The sequence below is a fragment of the Dendrobates tinctorius genome, unplaced genomic scaffold (assembly GCF_039654945.1).
Source record: "Dendrobates tinctorius isolate UK_male_01 unplaced genomic scaffold, ASM3965494v1 ptg000034l, whole genome shotgun sequence".
NCBI lineage: Eukaryota > Metazoa > Chordata > Amphibia > Anura > Dendrobatidae > Dendrobates > Dendrobates tinctorius.
This window is the reverse complement of record NW_027361702.1, coordinates 24,230,547-24,251,486: the sequence shown is the minus strand read 5'-3', so window position 1 is coordinate 24,251,486 and position 20,940 is coordinate 24,230,547. Positions and strand designations below refer to the sequence as shown.

At 47.2% G+C, this 20,940-nt stretch overlaps 2 protein-coding genes across 2 annotated transcripts in view; one reads left to right on the top strand and one right to left on the bottom strand.

Annotated features, from left to right (window-relative positions):
- Window positions 1-425: 425 nt before the first annotated feature.
- Window positions 426-12,251, bottom strand: NDUFA8 (NADH:ubiquinone oxidoreductase subunit A8). Its single transcript, XM_073573166.1, has 4 exons — window positions 12,077-12,251; window positions 10,810-10,973; window positions 7,977-8,142; window positions 426-656 (listed from the first exon to the last, which is right to left on the bottom strand). The coding sequence occupies exons 1-4, from the start codon at window positions 12,125-12,127 to the stop codon at window positions 519-521; spliced, it is 519 nt and encodes a 172-aa protein (XP_073429267.1). The 5' UTR covers window positions 12,128-12,251; the 3' UTR covers window positions 426-518.
- Window positions 12,252-12,358: 107 nt separating this feature from the next.
- Window positions 12,359-20,940, top strand: part of MORN5 (MORN repeat containing 5) — a 74,745-nt gene continuing 66,163 nt past the window's right edge. The window contains exon 1 of the mRNA XM_073573165.1: window positions 12,359-12,483. Coding sequence (XP_073429266.1) covers window positions 12,437-12,483 — 47 coding nt within the window. The 5' untranslated portion in view covers window positions 12,359-12,436. The remainder of the gene's footprint in view (window positions 12,484-20,940) is intronic.

Below are 20,940 nucleotides of genomic sequence, written 5' to 3'. Positions count from 1 at the left end.
AAGGATTACTACCCACTGAAAGAGTGGAGGGCAAATTACAGAGCTTGAGGATCAGGACAGCTGCTGGACATATTAGACTGCTTTGTGTACCAAAAACAGGTTTAGGAAGCAGTCAGACGGCGCAAGGATCATATCGCAATGCTCTGACTGGTCGTCTGCCCCGAGTGTGACAGCATGTATTTCTATGCATCCGTCATTCTCAGGTCAGGGGAGCTGACGACCAGCCCGAGGATTGCAATACATCTGACTGCGTACTTAAAGGGAAACCGTCACGTTAAACATGCCATCCTATCTGCAAGATGCATAGTATATAGCAGGTGGAGCGGAAAAGGTTAAAATAAAGTTTTATGGGAAAAGGCAGTATAACTTGTAACTCTTTATGATTTTTCTCTCCTCCTGACTTTACGATACACTGATACAGTATGTGATGTTTCAGCATTTTATTCTGTTCACACAGAGACAATAAAACAGAAGCGGAGACATAAGACCAGAGCTGGATATTATGAGGACGCGCACGTCTACCAGTTCCAGAAGAAGAGCTTGCTGCCGTACTTGGATGGTTTTAATTCTCCCTCGACAGGAGGGTTTGGTTCTGGTCTTGGCCTTGACTTTAAGACATTTTCTGGGAGAGGTCTGTCCGTTTTCACTTTTGTTACCTTATGTGGAGGAAAAGAGAGAAAAATAAGAAAGAAAGCTGAATATTAGCAGGTAATGTCTGGCTACTTCAATAGATAATTTTATCAACATTAAAAATAAAATTAAGACTTTCTTTGCAATAAGACTTTTTATACACCTCAATAGAAAAACGTCACATCTCTAGCTGCACTGTGAACCTTTATCGACGATATGTCCAACATTGCCATACTACATCCTCATTCAGGTCACACAATGGATAATCTGTAGTGTGCTGTTTGTCTGTAACGTGCTGTCCATCTGTCTGTAGCGAGTTGTCCTTCAGTACCTTGTAGGGAGGTTATGATATTGCAGGATAGGCAGCCCAATGATGGGGAGGAAGGAAGGCTCCCAAGCACAGCAGGTTTTCTGTAAAGTGGCTTACATCTGCTGCATCAGAAGCCGCAGCACAGCCAGTCATATCAAGGAGTAGTACAGACTCTACATCAACATAACTATAGAGAATTTTTAATGAAGACTGGTTGCAGAAGAATGAAGCAACAGAAACTAAATTGGTACAAAAAAACTACATGGTATTTGATTCAGATACACCGATTTGTTGTACTCTCCAGTTACAGTAGGAAGATAAGCTCTGGAGAACAAACAGCTTCTCCAACTAAAATGGGAACATTTGATGACAAACATGATTAATCCTATCCCTGGCACTTCCACGCCTGTTCCATCCACTGCTGCTTTGCTCTGAGCCCTGCTCTGCTGTCCTGGTATATACTTCTGTGCGTTGTCCCGATTTTATCATTCTTTTACCTCGGCTTGAGATTTGTCTCCCTGCTTGCTTTACGATTTTGTCCCCGACATTACCTCCTAGTTCTGATCCGGCTGCCCAAATATCCTTGTCAGCTTCCGCCACCGAACAGCATCTAACTCTGGGTAAGGCCAGATCCCTGCACAGGTGTTACAGGGTGAAGGTAAGGTAGAACGGAGTAGCTGGCGCCAAGCCTGTTGTGGTAGCCATTTTGGAGCTGCCAGTGCCCGCATGACAATCTTTGACAGCAAAAAGCCGGATTACTTACTGGTAATGCTCTTTTAATGAGTCCACGACAGCACCCACTGGAGGTATCGGATCCACCCATTTGGAACAGGAAACCCTACAGGAAAGATAAAAGGGGCGGTCCGCCTTTCCTCCTCAGTTTTACGTTTCAGAGTACCAGAAGGACCGCCAAGGATTAGGCAATGTTCTCTTATTTTAACATCTTTCTTATCCATTATTTGGTTAATATACTTTAACTATTGATATCCTTAGGGGGGGGGGGGGAAGTGAGCGGGTGCTGTCGTGGACTCATTAAAAGAGCATTACCGGTAAGTAATCCTGCTTTTTACTATTCGCCACGACAGCACCCACTGGAGAGATTCCAGAGACCATCACCTGGGTGGGACCACCGTGCCAAGGATAGTCCTGCCAAAGCTTAAGTCAGAGGTTGATGAAAGATCAAGTCTGTAGTGGTTATAGAAGGTAGAAGGGGATGACCAAACTGCCGCCTTACATATAGTTTCAATCGGAACATCTCACTTTTCCGCCCAAGAGGTTGCCATTGCCCTGGTGGAATGCACCCTGATGTTCCCTGGAGGATCTTCGTTTTTTGCGGAGTAGGCTAAACGAATGGCCTCTCTGATCCACCGGGAAATGGTGCTCTTCGTGACTCCATACCCCTTCTTACAGCCCTGAAATGAAACAAATAGGGCCCTACTCTGCCTCCAACTGTTGGACCTCTCAATACATTTTAGGACAGTTCTTTTGACGTCCAGAGTATAGAACTTCTGCTCTTCCGGAGTAGAGGGATTTTTATAGAAGGTTGGGAGGAGTATCTCCTGAGATCTATGGTATTTTGTTGCCACTTTTGGCAGGTAGGCAGGGTCTGGTTTTAATACCAATCTGTTTTGGTATTCTTGGAAAAAAGGTGGATCTATTGACAAGGCCTGGATATCACCCACTCTTCTAGCTGAGGTCAGTGATACTAAGAGGGCCATTTTAAGTGCTAAGTATTTGAAGGGTATTGTGTCGATCGGCTCAAAGGGGTCTACCGTTAGGGCGTCTAAGACCAGATTTAGATCCCATGTAGGGACGGAGGGTATGTGGATTGGAGATATTCGTTCACATGCTGTAATGAAACGAGTTATCCACTTGTTGCCTGCTATATTATGGCCATATAGTGCTCCTAATGCCGATATTTGTACTCTCAGTGTATTTACTGCTAAGCCTAAGTCTTTCCCCTTCTGCAGAAATTCCAAGATTGGGATTATCGGAACTTCTGCTGTATGAGGTACTGTATGGAATTGAAGAAATTTTTTCCATATTCTAGTGTAAATTTGGGTTGTGGACTGTTTTCTACTTTGTAGTAGTGTAGTAATTAAGGACTCCGAGAATCCTCTTGTCCTCAATAACTGCCTCTCAAATTCCACGCCGTCAAGTGCAAGCTGAGCACTTGAGGGTGGAAAAAGGGGCCTTGGGAGAGTAGATTGGCAGTCGGAAGGATCCAAGGATCTGTTATTGACATAATCTGCAGCCACGAAAACCACGGTCTTTTTGGCCAGAACGGTGCTATTAAGATTATTCTTGCTTTGTCGTCTCTGATCTTCCGAATTACTTGAGGTAGGAGGATCAATGGAGGGAACGCATACGCCAGGTTGAAATTCCATGGAGCTAGAAAGGCGTCCAGTATGTCTGGGTGATCTGACGGAGATAGGGAGGCAAATGTTTTTATCTGCCTGTTCTCCTTTGTGGCGAAAAGGTCCACCTCGGGTTGTCCCCATGAGGCTACTATGTCCCTGAAGACCTTCCGATTGAGGCACCACTCTCCTTGTCGTAGAGTGTGTCGGCTTAGGAAGTCTGCCTTTTGATTGCTCTCGCCTCTGATATGAAGGGCCGAGAGGGACAAAAAATAGTTTTCTGCTAAGTTTAAAATTCTTGCCGCTGAAGACATCAGAGTCTCTGATCGAGTTCCTCCTTGTCTGTTTATATATGCCACTGTGGTGGTGTTGTCCGATAGGATCCTTACATGCTTCTGTTGGAGCTGCGGAAGGAAGTTGTATAGAGCATAGAACACTGCAGTCAGTTCTTTTAAATTAGATGAGTAATCGCATTCCTCTTTACTCCACCTTCCCTGATGAAACCCATTCTCCATGTGGGCTCCCCAGCCCTGGGGACTGGCATTGGTGGTTACGATACAGGATGGAACTATAACCCATGGTACTCCTGAACATAAATGGTCATCGTCTAACCACCACTCTAGGGAAGTCAAGACTTCTTGTGACAGGGTTATTTTGCTCTGCAAATGACCACTATGTCGCTTATCCTCTTGGAGGATCTGGTGTTGTAGCGTACGGACATGGTACTGGGCCCACCGGACTGCCGGGGTGCAAGAATTTAGTGATCCTAATAGTGACATTGCTCCTCTCAAGGATACACGTGTTTTATCTATAGCTGCTTGTATTTTTTGTTTTGTGAGGGTGATTTTTACCTGAGGTAGTAGACATCTCTGGGTCAAGGAATCTAGTTGAAATCCTAGAAATGTCTGGAGAGATTGCGGATCGAGTCTGGACTTTTGGATATTGATGATCCAGCCAAGGCTCTGAAAAGAGGAGATTGCGTCAGTCACGCGTTCAGTACATTGTTTGACTGAATTCCCAATTATTAGGAAGTCGTCTAGATATGGCACAATTAGTGTGTCCTTTTGGCGAAGGTAGGCCATCACTTCTGCCATCACCTTGGTAAATATTCTTGGTGCCGTGGAAAGCCCGAAGGGCATTGCCGCGTATTGGAAATGACGAATCCTTCCCTCGACTTCCACTGCGACTCTTAGGTATTTCTGGAATCTGTTGTGTATAGGGAGATGATAATAAGCATCTTTTAAATCAATCCCTGCCATTACGCAATTTGGGAAAAGAAGCTTTATAGTGGATCTAATTGATTCCATTTTGAAATTATAATTTTTTATAAATGAATTTAGCTTCTTTAAATTAATAATGGTTCTAAACGTACCGTCTGGTTTAGACACCAAAAACAGGGGAGAGTAAAAGCCTCTACCCTGTTGTTCCTCAGGGACGTCAACTAAAACTTTTTTAGCTAGTAGGACTCGAATCTCGTCTTCGAGAGCCTTTTGCTGAAGTGAGGAATTAAGGCGAGTTATAACAAAGAACTCATAGGGGATCCGAAGGAATTCAATCTTTATTCCTTCCTTGATTATGTTCAAAATCCATGGGTTTAACGTAATTTGTTACCACTTGGTAAAAAAAATTTTTAATCTACCCCCAACTGGTGGGTCTAAACTCTTAATCTTTATCTCTCCTATATGTTGGCCCTCTGAAGATGGTACCCTTCTGCTTTTCGTCTTTCGTGGCCCATCTATTCGTTCTGTCCGATTGTCTTCTTCTCCCGAATGGCCGTCTCTTAAAGGTTTTCCTATAAAACGGAATGGGAGAATCACTGAAGGCCTTTTTCCTTTCTTTTGCCTTGGCGAGAATTTCGTCTAAGGCTTTTCCAAAGAGGAACTCACCCTCGCATGGGGTTGCACTAATTTTGGATTTTGATTGTGCATCCCCTTTCCAGCTCTTTATCCACAGCGCGCGTCTGGCGTTATTCACCAGGGCTGCCGACCTCGCTGCCAGTCTTAGGGTGTCCGCTGAAGCGTCTGCCATAAAGGCAGCTGCACCTCTTATCAACGGGATGGCTGCACGCAGTTTCTCCCTTGACACTCTTTGCTCAATCTGCTGGTCTAATTGATCTAGCCATACCAGCATTGATCTAGCAGTACATGTGCTGGCTATTGCGGGTTTGAATACCCCGGTGGTGGATTCCCAGGACCTTTTGAGCGAAGATTCAGCCTTTCGGTCTAATGGGTCTGCTAACAATCCTGCGTCCTCGACCGGGATCGAGGTCTGTTTGGAAGTGGAGGATCAGATATCAAAGAAACAATTTTCGGATTTAAACGTGCGCTGCTAGACAAAACGACTCCTTTCAAAAGGATTAAATTTCTGCCCTACCTCAATAGGAGTGTCAAGGTATATGGAAAGAGGACAATTTTTCAGAGTCCCAAAGTAAGGGCTGTGGCAAGAGAGCGGCAGGGATCTGCAGATCCCTGCCGCTCTTTTGCCACAGCCCTTACTTTGGGACTCTGAAAAATTGTCCTCTTTCCATATACCTTGACACTCCTATTGAGGTAGGGCAGAAATTTAATCCTTTTGAAAGGAGTCGTTTTGTCTAGCAGCGCACGTTTAAATCCGAAAATTGTTTCTTTGATATCTGATGATCTATGGTCACGGCGGGGCCATTTGGATGTGCAGCAGCTTTGACCTCTATTCCTTTATGCCTCTAACTCTCCTGCTATTGGTGAGTATAATAGCTTGAACTGTATCTCTTTTACCTGGGTAAGACCCTATTGCGCTCTTTCTCTTTTAGTTTTAACCACTTGGAAGTGGAGGATATGACGGCATCCACCTTTGGTACTTTAGTCCATTTTAATAGATCTTCATCAGTGAACGGGTATTTCCGTTTTGAAGCTGATGGGAGAAAACCCCTCCGGTCGTGTTTTTCCCACTCTCTTTTGATGAGGTCCTTAATTGCCGGTATCACCGGAAATGATCTCCTCTTTTTCTCTGCCAATCCCGCAAACATAATGTCCTGCGCGGTTTGGGCTCCCCTTTCCTCTTCACACCCCATAGTATTTCTAACCGCTTTTACAAGGTTATCTACGCTGTCCAGTGGAAAACATGCGCGTCCTTCCATCTCCGAGGATGACGATGAGGACGTGGATGCGGAGCCTGAGTTTAACTCCTGTTCTTCCTCTGACTCTGAACTAACAATGACCTGTTTCTTATGACTGGACTCTGCGGGAGTGCTGGCGCGGTTGATGGCTTGTATTTCCTCCCTAATTATGGCTCGGATATCTTTGGAAGATATCGTCGACCCCTGCCTGGTCTCTTTCATGCATTGTTTGCAGAGTTTTTTGGGGTAGGAGTCAGGGAGAGGATCTGAACATAATGCGCATTCTTTATGTTTAGTTTTTTCTTTTTTCTTTGACTGAAGTGAGAGGTCAAAGGTAAAGAGAGGGGGGGGGGGGAGGGAGGAGGTTAGCTTAATAGGTAGAGTATATACTTTGCACACTCACCCAGTGAAGCTTAATACCGGGTCGGATGGCTGAGACGGTCTGGATCGGGTTTCTGCTGCCTCGCTCCTGCGGGCAGTCTCTGTCCTGGCGCTGTGGTCCCTGGTGGAGTTGCCCCCAGCTGAATCCCCTGCTGGGGTCTGCGACTCTGCGGGGGACGACATGGTTCCAACGATGTAGCGCTGCAGCGCTGTTTTATCTTTATTCTTGTCGTGCCCCCGGAAGTCGCCCTGTCACAGGGCGCATGCGCCGCGTCATCGCCATCCTACCCCGGAAGTTCAACCATTACTTCCGGGGTATAGGAGCGTCGGGCGCCGGCCGGCTCCCGCGCCACCGCTACTCACACGCGCGGCTCGCGCGCTCATGGCCTCACCTCCACGCTATATCCCCACCGATGGGGGGGGGAGGCCCGCTCCCTGGTAAGACCGGGCGGCCCTCCCCGGACCCGGTCATTACCACTATGCCACCAGACGAGGGGGGAGCCGTCAAACGGAATCTCCCCCGACGCTGCTTCCGGACCGCAGCCCCTGCCGTTCCCGAGGAGACCGCACAGGCGGATGCATGGCCCAGGTAAGATCCTGCAGGATCCTGCTCCATTTGGAACAGGAAACCAAAACTGAGGAGGAAAGGCGGACCGCCCCTTTTCTCTTTCCTGTAGGGTTTCCTGTTCCAAATGGGCGGATCCGATACCTCCAGTGGGTGCTGTCGTGGCGAAGAGTAAAATACTACTCATTAAGAACAACTGCAGAGATTTCGACTATCTCATCACCTAGTCTCCATCACTTCTTTATGGTTCAGCTAGCCAGTGGTGCTTGTTGTACTGGCCACAAAAACAGTTGAATCCCATGACCTCCATTGTGCAGCGCTCCCACCCCTGCCACTAGCATGTCTTCCATTTCTAGACATGAGCATTAGCCTGAAGCCATCCTGTATGTGTGGAGTCGGCAATGGTATTCTGCAGCTCCCCAACACTCAGCACTGTCCTTCACCCGGGGCTGATGTCAGTTGTCCTGCCTGTGATGGAGACATTGCCCACCTCATATATAAACATATAGCTCTGTCAGAGATGAGACTCAATGACCATTTGCTACCAACCTACAAAAAATGTAATAAGGAAAACTGAGGAGCACACACTTTATTATACGGGGGGAGCTGCAAATTACATACAGCGTCCAATGGTCCTACCTTAGATAATTCTCCCAGATCTGGTCTCACCCAACCGAGTTTGTCAAGGACACAGTTATCAAATGCCTGCTGCTGTTTACGGCAGCGACGGAGCTCCAATAAGCCAGTATAGTCCAAACAAGTCCAATATTCAGTGAAGGGCTCGGCACAATGAGCCTTAATTTTCCTAAAAATAAATAAATGACTCATTAATGGCTACACAAGGCCAAGAAAGATTAGTGTTTAATGGGTTGTCACCTACTCGGACAACCCCTTTATAAAATATTTTGATTTTAGACTGCGGAATACAATACCAGATACACACGTCCCACCCCAATGCCGCTCCAGCGATGTTGGCGTCAGGTCTCCCGTGGCACAGTTATGCTCTGTGAACACTGCAGACAATAAGTGGTCGCTAAATAGCTGCTTCGCTCACACTACTTCTGGATGAATTTCAGGCATCTGAGATCAGTATTAACTGCAGCTCCGATACTCGCCCTTTAAATGATATTTACAAGGAAAGATCAGATTCTATTAGCATACAGTGGCATGTAAAAGTTTGGGCACCCCTGACCAAAATTACTGTTATTGTGAACAGTTAAAGTTGATGAGCACCCTGCATGGTTATTAGTTACTAGTAGTAGCACCACCTTCTGCAAGTATCCCAGCTTCTAAATCCTTTTTGTAGTCAGACAAGAGTCTTTCAGTTCTTGTTTGAGTGATTTTCCTCCATTCTTCCTTGGAGAATTCTTCCAGTTCTGTGAGATTCCTGGGGCGTCTGGCATGCACTGCTATTTTAAGGTCTATACACAGATTTTCAATGATGTTCAGATCAGGGGACTGCGAGGGCCATTGTAAAACCTTCAGCTTGTGCCTTTTGAGGTCGTCTATTGTGGATTTTGATGTGTGTTTAGGCTCATTATCCATTTGTAGAAGCCATCCCCTTTTCAACTTCAGCTTTTTTACAGATGGTGTTATGTTTGCATCGAGAATTTTATGAAATTTCATTGAATCCATTCTTCCCTCTGCCCATGAAATGTTCCACGTGCCATTGGCTGCAACACAATCCCAATGCAGGACTGATCCAACCCCATGCTTAATGGTTGGCGAGATGTTCATTTCCTGAAATGCTGTGCCCTTTTTTCTCCACACTTACCTTTGATCATTGTGGCCAGAGTTCTATTTTATCCTCATTGGTCCACAGGACTTCTTCCCAAAATGCATCAGGCATGTTTAGATGTTCTTTTGCATACTTCTAATGCTGAATTTTATGGTGAGGGCGCAGGAGGGAGTTTCTTCTGATGACTTCCATGAAAGTCATTTGTGTAGGCATCTCTGAACAGTAGAACAATGTACCACAACTCCAGAGTCTGCTATATCTTCCTGAAGGCCTTTTGCAATTAAGTGGAGATTTCGATTTGCCTTCCTAGCAATCCTACTTGCAGCTCTCACTGAAATTTTGCTTGGTCTTCCAGACTTTATCACGACCTACACTATTCCTGTTAGCTGCCATTTCTTAATTACATATCAAACTGAGGAAAGGCAACTTGAAAACGCTTTGCTATCTTCTTATAGCCTTCTCCTGCTTTGTGAACCTCCACCATTTTCATTTTCAGAGTGCTGGGCAGCTGCTTAGAAGAACCCATGGCTGCAGGTTTTTGACACAAGGCTAGAGGAAGCTGTGTTTTTATAAAGCTGGGAAATTTGCATCGCCTGGCCTCAAAGGCTAACTAAGGTCTGAAACATTAGTCAAAGTTACCTGAGCGCTCAAATCTCCAAGGGTGCCCAAACTTTTGCATCAACTCATTTTCCTTTTTGTAATTTTTAAAATGGAAAAGATGAAAATATAGATATTGTTTGCCTACAATGCAAAGTTAATGTGTCATCTGTAACTTTAGGCCTTTTAGAGATTTCATCTTCAACTTGCCTAACTATTCATAATAACAGTAATTTTGACCAGGGGTGCTCAAGGTTTTACATGCCACTATAAGCCCAGCCAATTTTTCCCCGTTAATGATGAAACAGAGTTTTGTTTTTTTGTACAAGTGGGTTTTAAAGCAATAATTCTCATTCTTGTTGGGTATTGAATCCATGTTTCAGTATTTTTTTCTGTGCTAAAAGTATATATAAATATATATATATAAAAAAAATACAGCAAACCACATTTTTCGTTCAATAGCACATCTACTACTAAAATGTGTGGGCCAGTGGTGGGGGGGTTATTTTCAAGTTTTCACTTTATTTTACGGATTATATACCCTACAAGGTCCTCATACAGCTTTTTTTCTTTTTCAGGAGAGGGGTGGTGGATGATTTTACTAGCACAATAAGTTTTAGTGCTCCGGTTGCAATGGAGTCTCCAGAGATGGAGAATATTGCATATCTGGGTCTCCAAAAAAAAAACCAACCACTTCCCAGCTTGTTGGGACTCTCTGATTGTTGAGACTGGAGTATTGAAAATAGTCTGTAAGCAAAAAACGACTGTTCAAACCAAGACAGGCTCTCTGTGCACCCTTGGCATTGCCAAACCGTTCAGTGCACCTTCCCACCATGTATTTCAACCACGTAAAGTCAAAGCTGTGAGCCACCATTAAGAGAAGGGTGGAGATAGATGAAAAACAGGTAGGAGTGAAGGTGCAGAGAATTGTGCGTGGTTTGAACAGTCCTTTTGTGCTCATATCACTCATCTCCATGGGGTCACATGTGGACCATCTCAACATTTAAAGAAGTCGTCAGCTTTGCTGTATAGACTGGGACAATGTCGGCACTATGGGGAAAGAAAGAGGAGCTCTATATTACTTTTGGATCCGTAGATAACGCAGGATTACGACGTTGTGCACGCAAACACTGTTACCTGAAAACATCCAGGGCGCATTCATTTACTTTTCTGCCTTCATTCAGACACTTTCTTGGGTCTTTCTCTTCCCAGCGACACAACATGAACTCTTTATTAGCCTTGTCACACTGGGACCCATAATGATGGGCTGCAGCCTTCAGCACGGGGGAGCTTACATTTACCTAAATTGTTCCAAAAAAGAATAATCAATTCACTGTCTTCTGGGAAAACCATTTCCCCACATAGATAATAATCCTGTTTATAGAGGCATATTGCAGGACACGACTGGTGCAGGTGTACAGAGCAGGCTCGGAAACATTGCGGATGCTGGCAGTGTTATACAGACGAAACCTGCTTCTAACAGCATTGGTCACAGCTTCCTCTGTTCACTGCTTTTTAACTACTTAAATGCCACTGTCAATCTCCCGACAGCGGATTGTGTCACGCCAACATCCTTACTTACCCTCCCCAGGTCCAGCAATGTCTCTCGGCTGCTTTGGGCTTTATTGATGGACTGTCACAGAAATCAGCGGCTTATGCCGTCCACAGCGGGTGAGCTCAGTGATCGGATGCAGCGCTGTCCATGTGATATCTCCTCTTCAGTCAATCACTGAGCTCTGCCGCTATAGATTGCAAGATCCAGGAACCTCACATTGGCTGCAGCGCTGTTGATGTGATTTCATCAATCACTGAGCTCAGTCACAATAGATGGCATGAGATGGGATCCTCAGTGATTGGCTGCAGCGCTGTCAAGGTGACTTCATTATTGCAGTCAATCATGGAGCTCAGTTTCTGTAGATGGCATGAACCTTAAAGATTAGCTGCAGCGTTGTGGGTGTGACTTTTCTGCTGCACCCAATCAACTAATCCCAGAGCAGCGAGAAGGAGGCAGCGCTGGCTGCAAGGGGCGAGTACAGATCAGCTGGGGTCTGCGCCCCTGACCTCAGCCCACTGTGGAGAGATAATCTTGGATATGGGGACATACACATCCACACCTCAATGTGCAGTACCAGACACAGCCAGTGGTCCAGAGTGGCACTGTGCGGTCTTTTGCGGGGTCTGTCAGTATGGGCCATGAATGAGGGGATGCGCTTTATCTCTATGGTGCAGACAGTCACAGCAGCCCCCCATAGTCTGAGCATCATGTGTCCTACACAGGGGTCTCCAGCATTCCGCCATTGTGCTGAGTCCAGGACGCCTTGTGGCACACTGCAGCACTATTAGTCTCAGCTCTGTGCAATATCAGTGCACACACCACACACAGGCTCCACAAAGACATAGCTACCTCCTGCACTGACAGCTCATCCTGCGTGGGTAATTCCACGGTCCTGGGCATGGCTCCGACCGTCCCCGGAAGGTCAGCCTACTGCGCATGCGCGGTATGCTCTTTCTCGACGCATAAAAAATGACGTCATCGCGTCCCGAGGTTGCTAGAACGATAAAGTAACTTCCCCGGATACACGGCGGGTGCCTTCTATTTCTGTCATGTCTCCTGCACATGAGGGTGCTCCAGGCGGGAGAGCGCTGTCACACACCGGCACGTCGGAAATTACAGCTGTTCGTGTAAAGCCATCTGTCATTGGGCTGTGGTCGTCACGTGATCCCTGGTCGCCATGGTGACGCTTCATACACTGCAGACCTAGTGATGGAGTACACGGGCAGCCAGTATATAGAGGAGCGCCGGCATGGAAGGTATGGAGGGCAACCAATCACATCACAGCTTTCATTATGCGAGACTCTTTGAAATATGAAAGCAGAAACCCGATAGGCTGCCATGTTCAGTCTTTTTTCCTCTTTTTTTTGTCCAGATTGCTCTAGACAATCCCTTTAAGCTTGCTCTAGACAATCCCTTTAAGCTTGCCCTTTAAGAGCTGTTTTCAGGAGTGCACTGTTGCCAAGCATCCTGCTTATCAGTAGCGGTGCCCCGCTGAATGATTTACCGTTGTGGCACTGCTTCTCCACCCCATGCCCTCTCCAATGCTCCTCTTCGCCATGCTCCTCTACACCATGCTCCCTCTAATGCTCTTCTACGCCATGCTCCATCCAGTGCTCCTCTACGCCATGCTCCTCTACACCATGCTCCCTCTAATGCTCTTCTACGCCATGCTCCTCTACACCATGCTCCATCCAGTGCTCCTCTACACCATTCTCCCTATATTGCTCCTCTACGCCATGCTTCCTCTAATGCTCCTCTACGCCATGCTCCCTCCAATGCGCCTCTACGCCATGCTCCTCTACACCATGCTCCCTCTAATGCTCTTCTACGCCATGCTCCATCCAGTGCTCCTCTACACCATTCTCCCTCTATTGCTCTTCTACGCCATGCTCCATCCAATGCTCCTCTATGCCATGCTCCCTCTATTGCTCTTCTACGCCATGCTCCATCCAATGCTCCTCTATGCCATGCTCCCTCTATTGCTCTTCTACGCCATGCTCCTTCTAATGCTCTTCTACGCCATGCTCCATCCAGTGCTCCTCTATGCCATGCTCCCTCTATTGCTCTTCTACGCCATGCTCCTTCTAATGCTCTTCTACGCCATGCTCCATCCAGTGCTCCTCTACACCATTCTCCCTCTATTGCTCTTCTACGCCATGCTCCATCCAATGCTCCTCTATGCCATGCTCCCTCTATTGCTCTTCTACGCCATGCTCCATCCAATGCTCCTCTATGCCATGCTCCCTCTATTGCTCTTCTACGCCATGCTCCTTCTAATGCTCTTCTACGCCATGCTCCATCCAGTGCTCCTCTATGCCATGCTCCCTCTATTGCTCTTCTACGCCATGCTCCTTCTAATGCTCTTCTACGCCATGCTCCATCCAGTGCTCCTCTACACCATTCTCCCTCTATTGCTCTTCTACGCCATGCTCCATCCAATGCTCCTCTATGCCATGCTCCCTCTATTGCTCTTCTACGCCATGCTCCATCCAATGCTCCTCTATGCCATGCTCCCTCTATTGCTCTTCTACGCCATGCTCCTTCTAATGCTCTTCTACGCCATGCTCCATCCAGTGCTCCTCTATGCCATGCTCCCTCTATTGCTCTTCTACGCCATGCTCCTTCTAATGCTCTTCTACGCCATGCTCCATCCAGTGCTCCTCTACACCATTCTCCCTCTATTGCTCTTCTACGCCATGCTCCATCCAATGCTCCTCTATGCCATGCTCCCTCTATTGCTCTTCTACGCCATGCTCCATCCAATGCTCCTCTACGCCATGCTCCCTCTATTGCTCTTCTACGCCATGCTCCTTCTAATGCTCTTCTACGCCATGCTCCATCCAGTGCTCCTCTATGCCATGCTCCCTCTATTGCTCTTCTACGCCATGCTCCTTCTAATGCTCTTCTACGCCATGCTCCATCCAGTGCTCCTCTATGCCATGCTCCCTCTATTGCTCTTCTACACCATGCTCCCTCTAATGCTCTTCTACGCCATGCTCCTTCTAATGCTCTTCTACACTGTGCTCTTCTACACCATGCTCCCTCTAATGCTCCTCTACCCCGTGCTCCTCTACACCGTGCTCCCGATATTGCTCTTCTACGCCATGCTCCATCCAATGCTCCTCTACACCATGCTCCTCTACACCATGCTCCCTCTAATGCTCTTCTACGCCATGCTCCCTCTAATGCTCCTCTATGCCATGCTCCCTCTAATGCTCTTCTACGCCATGCTCCTTCTAATGCTCTTCTATGCCATGCTCCATCCAATGCTTCTCTACGCCATGCTCCCTCTAATGCTCCTCTACGCCATGCTCCATCCAATGCTCCTCTATGCCATGCTCCCTCTAATGCTCTTCTACGCCATGCCTCTCTACACCATGCTTCCTCTAATGCTCTTCTACGCCATGCCTCTCTACACCATGCTCCATCTAATGCTCTTCTATGCCATGCTCCATCCAATGCTCCTCTACGTCATGCTCCCTCTAATGCTCTTCTACACTGTGCTCTTCTACACCATGCTCCCTCTAATGCTCCTCTTCCACGTGCTCCTGCTATTGCTCTTCTACGCCATGCTCCATCCAATGCTCTTCTACGCCTTGCACCATCCAATGCTCCTCTACGCCATGCTCCCTCTAATGCTCTTCTATGCCTTGCACCATCCAGTGCTCCTCTACGCCATGCTCCCTCTAATGCTCTTCTACGCCATGCTCCATCCAATGCTCCTCTACGCCATGCTCCCTCTAATGCTCTTCTACGCCATGCTCCATCCAATGCTTCTCTACGCCATGCTCCCTCTAATGCTCTTCTACGCCATGCTCCATCCAATGCTCCTCTATGCCATGCTCCCTCTAATGCTCTTCTATGCCATGCTCCTCTACACCATGCTCCATCCAATGCTCCTCTACACCATGCTCCCTCTAATGCTCTTCTGCGCCATGCCTCGCTACACCATGCTCCCTCTAATGCTCTTCTACGCCATGCTCCATCCAATGCTCCTCTACGCCATGCTCACTCTAATGCTCTTCTACACTGTGGTCTTCTACACCATGATCCCTCTAATGCTCCTCTACCCCGTGCTCCTCTACACCGTGCTCCCGCTATTGCTCTTCTATGCCATGCTCCATCCAATGCTCTTCTACGCCTTGCTCCATCCAATGCTCCTCTACGCCATGCTCCCTCTAATGCTCTTCTATGCCATGCTCCATCCAATGCTCCTCTACGCCATGCTCCCTCTAATGCTCTTCTACGCCATGCTACTCTACACCATTCTCCCTCTAATGCTCTTCTACGCCATGCTCCATCCAGTGCTCCTCTACACCATTCTCCCTCTATTGCTCTTCTACGCCATGCTCCATCCAATGCTCCTCTACACCATGCTCCTCTACACCATGCTCCCTCTAATGCTCTTCTACGCCATGCTCCATCCAATGCTCCTCTATGCCATGCTCCCTCTAATGCTCTTCTACGCCATGCTCCTTCTAATGCTCTTCTACGCCATGCTCCATCCAATGCTCCTCTGTGCCATGCTCCCTCTAATGCTCTTCTATGCCATGCCTCTCTACACCATGCTCACTCTAATGCTCTTCTATGCCATGCCTCTCTACACCATGCTCCCTCTCATGCTCTTCTACGCCATGCTCCATCCAATGCTCCTCTACGCCATGCTCCCTCTAATGCTCTTCTACGCTATGCTCCATCCAATGCTCCTCTATGCCATGCTCCCTCTAATGCTCTTCTATGCCATGCCTCTCTACACCATGCTCCCTCTAATGCTCTTCTACGCCATGCCTCTCTACACCATGCTCCCTCTAATGCTCTTCTACGCCATGCTCCATCCAATGCTCTTCTACGCCATGCTCCCTCTAATGCTCTTCTACGCCATGCTCCATCCAATGCTCCTCTATGCCATGCTCCCTCTAATGCTCTTCTATGCCATGCTCCTCTACACCATGCTCCATCCAATGCTCCTCTACACCATGCTCCCTCTAATGCTCTTCTGCGCCATGCCTCGCTACACCATGCTCCCTCTAATGCTCTTCTACGCCATGCTCCATCCAATGCTCCTCTACGCCATGCTCACTCTAATGCTCTTCTACACTGTGGTCTTCTACACCATGATCCCTCTAATGCTCCTCTACCCCGTGCTCCTCTACACCGTGCTCCCGCTATTGCTCTTCTATGCCATGCTCCATCCAATGCTCTTCTACGCCTTGCTCCATCCAATGCTCCTCTACGCCATGCTCCCTCTAATGCTCTTCTATGCCATGCTCCATCCAATGCTCCTCTATGCCATGCTCCCTCTAATGCTCTTCTACGCCATGCTACTCTACACCATTCTCCCTCTAATGCTCTTCTACGCCATGCTCCATCCAGTGCTCCTCTACACCATTCTCCCTCTATTGCTCTTCTACGCCATGCTCCATCCAATGCTCCTCTACACCATGCTCCTCTACACCATGCTCCCTCTAATGCTCTTCTACGCCATGCTCCATCCAATGCTCCTCTATGCCATGCTCCCTCTAATGCTCTTCTACGCCATGCTCCTTCTAATGCTCTTCTACGCCATGCTCCATCCAATGCTCCTCTGTGCCATGCTCCCTCTAATGCTCTTCTATGCCATGCCTCTCTACACCATGCTCACTCTAATGCTCTTCTATGCCATGCCTCTCTACACCATGCTCCCTCTCATGCTCTTCTACGCCATGCTCCATCCAATGCTCCTCTACGCCATGCTCCCTCTAATGCTCTTCTACGCTATGCTCCATCCAATGCTCCTCTATGCCATGCTCCCTCTAATGCTCTTCTATGCCATGCCTCTCTACACCATGCTCCCTCTAATGCTCTTCTACGCCATGCCTCTCTACACCATGCTCCCTCTAATGCTCTTCTACGCCATGCTCCCTCTAATGCTCTTTTACGCCATGCTCCCTCTAATGCTCTTCTACGCCATGCTCCCTCTAATGCTCTTCTACGCCATTCTTCTCTACACCATGCTCGCTCTAATGCTCTTCTACGCCATGCTTCTCTACACCATGCTCCATCCAATGCTCCTCTACACCATGCTCCCTCTAATGCTCTTCTACGCCATTCTTCTCTACACCATGCTCGCTCTATTGCTCTTCTACACCATGCTTCTCTACACCATGCTCCATCCAATGCTCCTCTACACAATGCTTATCTACACCATGCTCCCTCTAATGCTCTTCTACGCCATGCTTCTCTACACCATGCTCGCTCTAATGCTCTTCTTCGCCATGCTCCATGCAATTCTCCTCTACGCCATGCTCCCTCTAATGCTCTTCTACACTGTGCTCTTCTACACCTTGTTCCCTCTAATGCTTCTCTACACCGTGCCCCTCTACACCATGCTCCCTTTAATGCTCTTCTACACTGTGCTCTTCTACACCATGCTCCCTCTAATGCTCCTCTACACCATGCTCCCTCTAATGCTCCTCTACACCATGCTCCCTCTAATGCTCCTCTACACTATGCTCCCTCTAATGCTGTTCTACACCATGCTCCCTCTAATGCTCTTCTACACCATGCTCCCTCTAATGCTCTTCTACACCATGCTCCCTCTAATGCTCTTCTACACCATGCTCCCTCTAATGCTCTTCTACACCATGCTCCCTCTAGTGCTCCTCTACACCATGCTCCCTCTAGTGCTCCTCTACACCATGCTCCCTCTAGTGCTCCTCTACACCATGCTCCCTCTAGTGCTCCTCTACACCATGCTCCCTCTTGTGCTCCTCTACACCATGCTCCCTCTAGTGTTCCTCTACACCAGGGTTTCCCAACTCCAGTCCTCAAGGCACACCAACAGATCATGTTTTCAGGATTTCCTTAGTATTGCTCAGGTGATAATTGCTTCACCTGTGCAATACAAAGGAAATCCTGAAAACATGATCTGTTGGTGTGCCTTGAGGACTGGAGTTGGGAAACCCTGCTCTACACCATGCTCCCTCTAATGCTCCTCTACACCATGCTCCCTCTAATGCTCTTCTGCACCCTGCTCCCTCTAATGCTCCTCTACACCATGCTCCCTCTAATGCTCTTCTACACCGTGCTCCCTTTACTGCTCTTCTACACTGTGATCTTCTACACCATGCTTCATCCAATGCTCCTCTACACCATGCTCCTTCTAATGCTCTTCTACACCATGCTCCTTCTAATGCTCTTCTACACCATGCTCCTTCTAATGCTCTTCTACACCATGCTCCATCCAATGCTCCTCTAGACCATGCTCCCACTAATGCTCTTCTACACCGTACTCCTCTACACCATGCTCTTCTACACCATGCTCTCCCCTTGCTCTAAAATCCAGCAGAAAAAAGGCAGCACCGCTTACCTGCCCAGGTCTTTGAACAAATGCACTACAGGATGCAGCTAACCCATATAGCAAAGATGTTACAAGATACAGGTGCAAAATACTAAATAGAAAGCTACTCATCACCTATCCATTCATGGAGGGGGTGACTGCTTAGTATACATTTGCACAATAGAGGCCTGTATAAGGCACTGTTCACATGTAGGTAATGCATAGTGTCTGAAACTAAATTTCTGGGCACGCAAAAATACTCGGAGGTCACCCGAGAATGCTTGGAAAAACCCGAGCAACGAGTATACTCGCTTATCACTAAATCTAATGTGAACGCCCCTGTATACAAGACCCAAAGTGCTGGGCTTGGCTGCACCCTGAATTATAAAGTGCACAAAATACAAATAAATACGTGAGGTATTGGTCGATATTTTGGCCAAGATATGCAAGCTCGCAACCCAACGTCAAGGGTCCTCACGCTTGCAAGTCCTACCACTAAACTAATAGCAAAGTCACAAAAGAAGACTAAAAATCCTCAAAAAATTCAAAAATATTTTGTGCACTTTATTTTTCAGGGTGCAGCCAAGCCCAGCATGTTGGGTCTTGTATACAGGGTTCTTCACATGGGATGCATTTAGAGAGTGTTGGCCAGCCCCCGCCTAATCAAGAAGTAGGGGCGTGACTAATAGGATGAGAACCAGACACAATGCATTACGTGCATGTGAACAGTGCCTTATACAGGCCTTTATTGTGCAAATGTATACTGAGCAGTCACCCCCTCCATGAATGGGTAGGTGGTGAGTGTAGACAAGGAAAGAGGAGAAGTTCCAGCTTCTAGGATAATAAACTTTATTCCAAAAATAGAAAATTTAAAATTCCATACACAGCTTTCTGCCCATAAACAAATGGATGTGTGTCGGGCACTGAATCAGCTACGCGTTTCATTCCTTTGTGGATCTTTTTCACATTTTTTTGACAGTACAACTCTGCCGAATCCCGACCCTGGCTTAATGCCAACAGGGTCTTTTCAGCCTGATCAATAGCATTAGGTTCATCATACAACAACCCCAAGGCCTGAAAAAATGCGTTCACATTATTCAGAATAGGATCATCAGGTTTCAAAGAAAACGCCCAATCCTGGGGATCGCCGCGCAGCAAAGAGATGACAATTTTAACCTGCTGCGCGGAGTTCCCCGACGAGTTAGGCTTCAAGGCAAAAAATAATTTACACTTATTTTTGAAATTCAAGAATTTAGACCGATCCCCAAAAAACACATCCGGAGTGGGAATCTTTGGTTCAGCAGCATGTGAATGAGCAAGATAGGCGGAAATTCCCCGCACTTCAGCAGCGAGCTGCTCCACACGATCAGACAATTGCTTCATCTCCATTGAGAGAAAAATTCCCCCTACGGCCTCAGAGATATAGAGGAAAAAATATGCACACAAAAAAGAAAAAAATTCTGACCCTTTTTTTTTTTTTTTTTTTTTTTTTACAATTCTCTCCTGCTATTGAGTACCCTAGGATCTGCGGTATGGCTGGTGATTCTGTTATGATGAGTCACCGAAGGAGGAAAAAACAAAACACCAGCTAAGTCCAGAAAAACCAGAGAGGTTGGCAGCTATCGGATTGCAGACCCCTGAACCTATCCACAACAACTAGCAGTAGCCGTGGGGGGTTCCTACGGTGCCCTAGACCCCTCTATCACAGCCGGAGAACTATATAGCCTAAAGACAGAAAGGGGAAAACTAAACTGCCCCAGAGCAGACCCCAAAGCAATAGGCAGCCCTCAACATATAATGACGGTGAAGCAAGATGAAAACACTAACACAGATAGAAAGATAGCTTGGGCCCCATCGTTTGCTCAACCTAACTACATAGGACAGGATAGGAAAGCTGCTGTCTGCCATCCGCAAAAACCCTATAAAAATGAGCCAACCGACTGATAGGAAAAACCGGCCCTGAAGTCGCTAGGCTTCAAAAGACTATATCAGCACTCAGGTATATTCTGAAGACAGAGCAAAATATCAACAGATCAGAGACAAAAATGGAATTCAGCTCACCCCCGGCCGGGGATGGCAGAACTCCCAAAAAACAAGGAAAAACAAAAACAAAACTGAAGAGTACAAAGGAGAGCAGAAAAACTTAGCTTTGAGATGCAGGAATCAGACTGGTCTCCAAGAATCCAGCAGGAAAATCACCAGCCAGGAAGAAGGGCGTCGGCAGCCTTATATCCAATCCTCAATTCCAGCCACCCAGTCATCATCTAGCTGCCCAGGTGTCTGATAATCAGCCTCACTACCTTCCTTCACCAGAGGAGGGAGTTCGTCAGACCTCAATAGTGAAGGGAAAAATGAACTCACAACAGTACTCCTTGCCTAGAAAACTGGCCACTGC